Genomic DNA, 9358 nt, shown 5'->3' with positions numbered 1-9358 from the left:
CCTACAGCAGCTCCTCTTCCAGGAATGTGGAAAAGCTTGACAAGGCCTGCCCCTCTTATCTCAAACACAATGAGTTGCTCTCTGTTCTCATATTTCCTTGCTCCCTCCCCTTTAGATCTACAGTTTGGGAATGGGTGGAGCAGCTGACCGGCCCCATTCACTGCACAAACACATGTTGATCAGATCAGTGCTCTAACTATTTTTAGTCAGTTGTGAGGAAGTAAAGCTCAGACAGACACAGACACCGAGAGAGTGAAATGGCGCAGGCAGGATTTCAGCTGGCCCGGGAAAACATCTCATGTTCAATCTGTCTGGATCTACTGAAGGATCCGGTGACTCTTCCCTGTGGACACAGCTACTGCATGAAATGTATCAATCGCTTCTGGGATGAAGGGGATCAGAAACAAGTCCACAGCTGCCCTCAGTGTAGGCATACCTTTTCCCCGAGGCCAGTCCTGGTGAAAAACACCATGTTGACAGTTTTAGTAGAGGAACTGAAGAAGACTGGACTCCAAGATGCTCCTGCTGACCACTGCTATGCTGGACCTGAAGATGTGGCATGTGACGTCTGCACTGGGCGAAAACTGAAAGCACTCAAGTCCTGTCTGGTATGTCTGGCCTTTTACTGTGAGAAACACCTCCAGCCTCACTATGATGCGGCTCCTTTAAAGAAACATAAGCTTGTGGAGCCCTCCAAGAAGCTCCAGGAGAAACTCTCCTCTTGCCAGAACGATGACATGAAGATGTTGGCTGAACATACAGGCCACGACACAGCGTCAGCTGAAGCAGAAAGGGCAGAGAGGCAGAGAGAGATAGAAGCCAGTCGACAAAACGTTCAGCAGAGAATCCAGGACAGAGAGAACGACGTGAAGGTTCTTCAGCGGGAGGTGGAGGCGATCAATGGCCATGCTGATAAAGCAATAGAGAACAGTGAAAATACCTTCGCCGAGCTGATCCGTCTCATCCAGAAAACAAGCTCCGATGTAAAAGAACAGCTCAGATCCAATCAGGAAACTGAAGTGATTCGAGTCAAGGAGCTTCAAGAGAAGCTGGAGCAAGAGATCACTGAGCTGAAGACGAAAGAGGCTGAGTTGAGGCAGCTTTCACACACAGAGGATCACGACCAGTTTCTAGAAAAGTGCTCCTCACTTTTACCAATCAGTGAATCTACATATTCATCCAGCATCCGCTTCCGCCCTCTGAAATACTTTGAAGCTGTGACAGCGGCTGTGTCAGAAGCCAGTGGTAAACTACAGGATGTTCTGAGAGAGACATGGACAAACATCTCCCTGACAGTGACTGAAGTGGACGTTCCGCTGTCACAACCGGAGCAAGAGACCAGAGCTGACTTCTTGAGATATTCACGTGAAATCGCACTGGATCCAAACACAGCATACGCATGGCTGTCATTATCTGAGGGGAACAGAAAAGCAACCGTAATGAGAGATAAACAGTCCTATTCCATCCACAAAGATCGATTCATTTGTTCTTTTCAGGTCCTGAGTACAGAGAGTCTGAACGGGCGATGTTACTGGGAGGTGGAGTGGAGAGGGAAAGGAGTTTGTGTAGCAGTTGCATACAGGAATATCAGCAGAGCAGGGATTTCAAATGAAAGCGGATTTGGATACAACGACAAGTCTTGGGCTTTATATTGTAACACAAACGGTTATAACTTTTGGTACAACAAAGTTCAAACTCCCGTCTCAGGTCCTCGGTCCTCCAGAGTAGGAGTGTACCTGGATCACAGTGCAGGTGTTCTGTCCTTCTACAGTGTCTCTGAGACCTCAACTCTTCTCCACAAGGTCCAGACCACATTCACTCAGCCTCTCTATGCTGGACTTTGGCTTTATTATTCTCAAGGAGACACTGCTGAATTCGGTAAACTCAGATAGACAGGAGTTATTGAAGGAACAGTGGGTTAAACAACATGTGTGTTGCTGAGAGCTGATTTTCGTGGGATTTCTTAAATACACAGAGATCGGTTGTAAATCAAACCTGATGGGTGGGACTCTGAGATCTCGTCATTTGTTGTTGTGTAAATGTTTGACTGTCTACTATTTTTATGCTTTATTGACAGTGCAGAGAGACAGAGGTGAAATGGGGCAGAGAGGGGAGTGACATGCAGAGAACGACCGTGGGCGGGAATCGAACCCGGGTCTGCTGCTGGGCCCGGCCCGGGGGGGGGACGCCCTACCAACTGAGCTAAGGGCGCCCCCTAAATGTTTGACTGTCTTTAGGTAGCACTCCTTCCTACTGTGTGTGTTTAGACATGGAGGCTATCACTGTTCATGATGATGACTGTTTAACTGAATTCACATACATACAGTCAAGTGCGAAAGTTTGTGAACCCCTTGAGCCTTTTGGAATTTTATTTATTTTAACCATTATTAATTCATTTTTATCAATACCAGTATTTTTTATATGAAATAACAGATGTTTGTTTATCAATTGAACATTTTTCTTTTCCAGAAATCAATTGTTAAAACAGATAAAACAAATTATTTGACGAATGTTGTATGTGCAAAAGTTTGTGAACCCTGAGCTGCATTGCTTAAATCGAGCAGGTAAACACAATCAGGTGGGCCAAATTGGTTGATGAAATAGACCAATGTAATGAGAGATCTTTAGGAAAGAAATTGGGTGGCACTAGATAAAACAGAGATAAAACCAGGTCAGTTTAGGCTCACCAAAGTGAACCCATACAGGTCAGACATGCTAAAAGGGAAACAAATCTCAGAGGATCTCAGGAATAGAGTTTTGATGTTGCACATTTGTCTGGGGACAGTTATAAATTCATAAAAAAAATTTGAGCTCAATCAGTCCACCGTGAGTTAAATCATCTACAAATGGAGAGCTTTAAGAGTGACTTAACATCTGCCTAGAAGTGGACTTCCTTCAAAAATATCCTCAAGCGCCACAAGAAAAGTGATTTTTCAGGTAAAAGCCAACCCAAACATTACAACTGGAGATTTGCAGACAATTTGAAACCACCATTATTCACTTGGGAGAAGGTTCTGTAGGTGGTAGGCAGAATTGCGTTTTTGCCCAAACATGGCGGTTTTGGTTATGACCAAACAGTTCAATTTTGGACTAATTTGTCCACAGAATAAGACTTCAGGTATCTCCAGGTGCTCTGTGGCAAAGTTGTGACAAACAGTTTTGTTCTTTTTTGAGAGCAGAGGCTTCTTCAGCAACCATCCCATGAAAGCTATGTTGACTGAGTTTTCTTCTTATTGTGGAACCATGCACATCTGTCCCAGATGCTGCACGAGAGGTCTGCAAATCACTAGATGTAATGTTTGGGTTGGCTTTTACCTGAAAAATCACTTATCTTGTGGCGCTTGTGGATATTTTTGAAGGAAGTCCACTTCTAGGCAGATGTTCAGTCACTCTTAAAGCTCTCCATTTGTAGATGATTTGCCTCACGGTGGACCGATGGAGCTCAAACTTTAAAAAAAATAATTTATAGCTGTCCCCAGACAAATGTGCAGCATCAAAACTCTATTCCTGAGATCCTCAGAGATTGGGTTCCCTTTTAGCATGTCTGACCTGTATGGGTTCACTTTGGTGAGCCTAAACTGACCTGGTGTTATCTCTGTTGTATCTAGTGCCACCCAATTTCTTCCCTAAAGATCTCTCACTACATTGGTCCATTTCATGACTCAATTTGGCCCATCTGATTGTGTTTACTTGCTCGATTTAAGCAATGCAGCTTAGGGTTCACAAACTTTTGATCATACAACATTTGTCAAATAATTTGTTTTATCTGTTTTAACAATTTATTTCTGGGAAAGAAAAATGTTGAATTGATAAACAAACACCTGCTATTTCATATAAAAAATACTGGTATTGATAAAAATGAATTATTAATGGTAAAAATAAATAAAATTCCAAAATGTTCAAGGGGTTCACAAACTTTCGCACTTGACTGTATATGGGCATGAACATGGAAATTTCTCTGTGCTCTAAATATTTTTTGAATATTTGTATGAATTCATTTGTTTGTTGTGGTTTCTTTTCCACTGCCTGGGTGATAAGAGATTAATTAGAAAGAAAGCATCAGACCTCCCCCTTATCCTAGATACTTTATTATCAGAACTTTGTACATTTGTAAAGACATCTAGAATTACATTTACATTTATTTGTCTGGAATACCTAATGTTGTTGTTCTAGTTAAGGTAAAAATGAGGAAGTCTGAGTTTTTTTTAATAAAAGTGTAATGATCATGATGATAATAAGGAAATTATTTATTATTTGCTTTGATACAGCTGATATTCTGATCAAACAAACAGTGACAACAACAAATCATACTAAACAAGATGTTTTGACCATTGAGGGGGATATTTGGGGAGATTCTTATTTCAAAGCTGCACCGAGCAAGTCTTTATATTTTTCCTTCTGCTCAAATAAATCTGAAATAAATAAATAGAACTGATGATTGAGAGTATTCTATTATACCAACTCCCATTGAAAGAGTTATTAATAATGTTTTTTTTTTTTGATGGTCTGTGCAAAGGAAAAACTATGGAGAAGCACAACCCTGATAAATGTTTTGGGGAACTTGACGGACAGACAGTAAAAAAAGCCTGTTCAAATATTAAACATAATGCTATAATCCATCTGAGAAATTGGGCATTTTAGCAAGATCTAATCTAATTTTGAGTGTGGGATATTTTCCTTAGATTTGGAATAATGGTCTGATCGTGTCTTCTTGCTGGGTGATGTGCTGGCCTAGTTGTGGAGCGCAGGAGTAGCACTACAAAGTCTAGAAGAAGTCAACATTGGGAAGTTATAGGGAATTATCACTATAACGTACAATACACACATACAGTACTGCAGTGAAAACTAGACATTATTTATATGTAAAAAAAATGGTATAGCTTTGTTATCCTTATGGTAATTTTGTCTTCATCCCTGAGCTCCTTGTGTTCCTGCTTGTTTTTTCAGCTTCTGTGTACCTACAAATAAGTTTGTGCCAAATCTGTTCATTTAATTATGGAAGTTAACATGCCTGCCTCGTGTGTCCAGGAGTCCAATATTCCTTCTTGCCTGGAACATAACACTCAATGATATTCAATACAATTTCAGGTCTGGAAGAACCATCCTTATATGAACAAGGGATGCAGGGGGAGAGCAATGTTTGAGAGTTTGATACAAAAAAAACTTGTGAGTCATTTCAAACTCAACTTAAGAAAATAATTATGAATATTCAAAAGAAAAAGCACTTACGGTCATACAAGTGAAGGCTCTCACAGTAAGTACAGAAACCACTAGTTGCATGCATTAAGTATTATCTACGGATAAGGACACCTGACCTACATATACTATAATGTAGGTTTTAAAGTGCTGAAGTTAAAACATAAGCCCTATAAGTTATAGATAAAAGATCAAAAGGTGGAAGCCAATATGAGGAGATTAGCATTTAAATGTAGAAAGGTAATTTACATTATGCATCTTGGCACTTTTTTTTTATTTGCAGCTTTTCTGAATCTGCAGACTGGTCAGTATTTAAGGTAATGCCTTATTTTACCGGTGCCTTATCTTCCAAATAACTGTCAATATACTGTATTCTTAAACTTTTTAAAGTTGCTTTATGGGGCGGTTTTATTAGGACATTGTGTCTAAAAGTGAAAAGTAATGCTGTAAAAGTGGCTTACCCTGTAAAACTGAAGATGATATGAAACAACGTCCGGGAGTAGAGCAGATGATGAGGTAACCCTTAGTGACATGTTTGAGGAGGATCTGCCACTCCTCTCCAGGTTTTGTAGCATGTCAATGAGGAACTGCAGATGCAAAGTAATCTGTGTCACGCTCTTCTTCCCAAATTGCACACACACTGATGAACTCCAAATTAATTAAATTAGAGGATCAAATCTATTGAAACATGACCAATGAAAGGTTCATTACATTGGCTCTGTTACCATGCAGTTCAGTCTTTTGTTTTCTTAGTTTACTTGTTGTTCACGAACATCAAATGCAAAACATGGAGTTCTAAGCAAACTATTTGTTTGAAAGTAGTAGAAGTGATGAATTCTTTAACATTGTAATCCACAGACAATTATCAAAGCATCATAGTAGATTTGGTGGAAATCTACTATGATGGAATCTAAGATGGAAATATGTGCACTAACGTTTTATGTGGCGTGTCAGTCGAAGGGCTCTCACACTGAATGTCTTCCTGCCATGGCCAGTGTGTCATGGCTTATTTTCTTATGGCATTTCTCGCCTTATTGTTGTCTGGATGTCTCCCTAGGCTTAAACGTTGCCATCTCCATAGTGCCCAAATGAATATAAAAACATGTCAGGTTCTGTGTTCCGGGCGTGGAGGATAACATGAAAGAATATGCAGGATTCAGAAATCTCCATTAGTACCTCGTCTCCTGGCACAACATTTTAGCAAACATGATCTCACTCTCACGGAACCTTCTTCAAAATGGACATTTTATTTTACTATTATATTGCACAGTAACATGATATTTATTCTCATCCGTCAGTGAGTATATTCTTAGTACAGTGAGTGGACAGGCTATCAGTGTTCACTGTGTGAGACTGTAACACTCATACATATTGTAAATGGCAATCCTCTAATGCAGAAGTTGCCCTTGTCCTATATTTAGGATATATCCCTTTTTTTGTTTTTTTGTTAAACTTATTTATAACTTAATTATTATCAAACTCTCCCAAAGCAAAGTAATAAAATCAAGCGTTTTACAAAGAGTACTACTGTATATACATCTGAGTATTCCTGAGGGTACTATAGCGCCATGGCATGTGTGGACTTCAAAGATTAAATTGACTATAAAATAATATTTCTTTTTATAGTCATTATGTTTTCCATTTTTTTCTCCATGAGTTTACGACATGCAGCTGTCAGTGAAGTCATTAGAAAAAATGTCAATTAAATTTTATGACACTGCAGATGCAAAATGATAGTATAGTTTTAAGAATGTTTAATAAAACAGCACTTCTAACTAACCATTTCTCCTACGTAAATAAACTTCATGAGGCAGGAAACAACTTTATGTCATGAGAGTTGCTTTTACTTTTGTTAATAAAACAGAATCTTTTTTATTTATCTCATATTTATGTGTTAAATGTAAACCACAGATGTTTGGTTGGCAGGTAACAGTGACCTCTAGTGAATCAAGTCTGTAATAACATGGCCACTGGAGGACAGTTTGGAAGAAGGCAAGCAAAATCCTTTAAGTTAGTAAATGTACAGGTAGAAGGAGCAAACAAGAGGCTTTCAATTCAAATTCAAAGAACTTTATTCTTCCGTTGGGAACTTCATATGTGGAGGAGCAGCAGGGTGTGTCCATACCCAACAGTTCATACAATATACAAACACACACGCGCGCACACACACACAGCATCAGCCTGTATTCAACATATGGCAGATAAAAACAATCTTTGCTACGCCTAGTGAATAAATAGTACCTCCATAATGGAGGAGTAATAAATAAGTTAAAAAAAGTTAGAAAATAGTCCAGGTGTTAAAAAAAGAGAGAGGAGACAGGCTTTGAGTCGGAACGTACCAGTGGTGTTTTTTTCAGCCTTTGAAAATGGTCACCAGTTTAGAAGTTTAAGCATTGCATTGCAGCCAAGACTTGCAGCTTTCTTTTACCAGCATTTGAAGAACACAAGTGGAGTTTCACCGGTCTGAAATCTATTAACTGAGCCAAAAGCTGGGCTGGGCAATTTGTTTGAGTGACACTGTCAGTAACTGTTACTCTTCCCCAGAAAGTCTCTCTGCGCCAGCACTACTGCTCATTATAACTGTAAAGTAATATGGTGTTCCGGGCTTGTTGATGTATAAGTGTGAAATGCTTAACAACATAAAGAAGCTGTTTTACGGCCACAGTTTATATTTAATCTTAAAAAAATAAAAGACCATAAAGAAACTGTTTTATATTACATTGCGTTACATTACATTAAATTGGGTTTGATGTCAAATACATTGTGACGAACAACATTCATCTGTGGTAATGAATCCATATGCAATCATGTAGCTGCGAGGACTGCAAATATTGATATTGGCAAAAATACTTTTAATATGTTTTATAGCCATTTAACAGATTTCAGAGAAAATAAGCAGCATTAGTTTGATCTGATGGATGTGTAAAATTAGACTCACGACAAGGGAAATGCACATCATTACTGTGTTTGTGCAGCCATCATGGTTGTGTCTTTTGCTGCAAATTTTATATTGAGAGCCAGAAGATGTAGTCCTGAAAATATTGATACTATTGACAAAAATATCACACTCAATATGTTCTATGTGGAGACACATCCACTGTTACACCTGTTATGTTTGAATGGCTGCCTGACTGTATCTGATAACTAACTTGCCTTGCACTGACGAGGACGAGCTGATCATATGTTGACAGAGATGCACTCCCAGCAGCTGTTGATGGTTTTAGCAGGGTTGTGGATAAATACAAATATTAATATTAATAATAAACACTATTATTCTTAAAATTAAAATCCATTTCAACCCTATTTTCCTTGGTGAAAACATGTTTTGTTATTTTAACGGTTCTCGCTTTTTCTGATACTGTCCTTTTTGCACTCCACCCTTCTGAAAACAAATGCATTGTCCAGTGCTTACTTGAAGGTTTAACAGCTGCTTTTTTTTGTTCTAACCAGATTACTGTAATGTGGTCTAAATGTATCATGCACAGGGATGAAATAACCTGCCACGGGACCCTGGCGCAAATACGAGCCATGCATTCAGCCCACCAAATGTAAATTTCTTAAGAATTTGCACCAAGCAAATGTTAGATCAACTGAAAATTGTCATACAAAAATGTAAAGAAAAACACAGACTCCTTTCGGACGGTTGGTATCTGCAGAATGAGCATACAACATTCATTTGGCAGCTAACAGAACCCCTAAAACAAGGAAAATTAATGGTCTGAAAAATTTTAATAAAAAGTATTGGCGGTAATGCCTGCACTCTTCATTTCTCATGCCAGAGTTAATTAAGATCCTTTATCATCTTCGATGCCCCTTAGTGTCTGGGGCTCTGGTGGCAGCTTTTGCCCAGTTGGTACGCCAGCCTGGACGCAGAAACAAGTAATAATGTGTGTATAAAAGTGTAACAACAAGAAATTAGCTTCCAATTTATCAGCTGAGGAATAAATTGATATGATCATTGATGCACACCAGTGTTTGTTATGTTTGCACGACATTCTGAAGGCAAGGATAGTGGTTGAATAAAGGACTGGGGGCTTCTTTTTTATTTTCCAATTGCCCTCTATATCCAAGGCCAACTCCGGTATATTACAGCCATCTTTTTATAGCTCCACAAAACTTGTTCAATTTCCATCCAATTCCTCCAAACAGCTTGTGCAGCATT

At 39.0% G+C, this 9358-nt stretch overlaps 1 protein-coding gene across 1 annotated transcript; it reads left to right on the top strand.

Annotated features, from left to right (window-relative positions):
* Positions 1-244: 244 nt before the first annotated feature.
* On the top strand, positions 245-2531 carry LOC307251853 (tripartite motif-containing protein 16-like). The gene has a single exon (XM_080029279.1). It carries the CDS (start codon positions 258-260, stop codon positions 1890-1892), a length of 1635 nt encoding a protein of 544 aa, XP_079885405.1. The 5' UTR covers positions 245-257; the 3' UTR covers positions 1893-2531.
* The last annotated feature ends 6827 nt before the right edge of the window (positions 2532-9358 follow it).

This window comes from Ammodytes marinus (genome assembly GCF_949987685.1).
Source record: "Ammodytes marinus genome assembly, chromosome: 6".
Classification (NCBI taxonomy): Eukaryota; Metazoa; Chordata; class Actinopteri; order Uranoscopiformes; family Ammodytidae; genus Ammodytes; species Ammodytes marinus.
This window is presented reverse-complemented; position numbering and strand designations above follow the sequence as displayed.

What these genes read in the sequence shown, in the direction of transcription:
- LOC307251853 (XM_080029279.1), top strand. Translation starts at nt 258, where the DNA reads ATGGCGCAGGCAGGATTTCAGCTGGCCCGGGAAAACATCTCATGTTCA.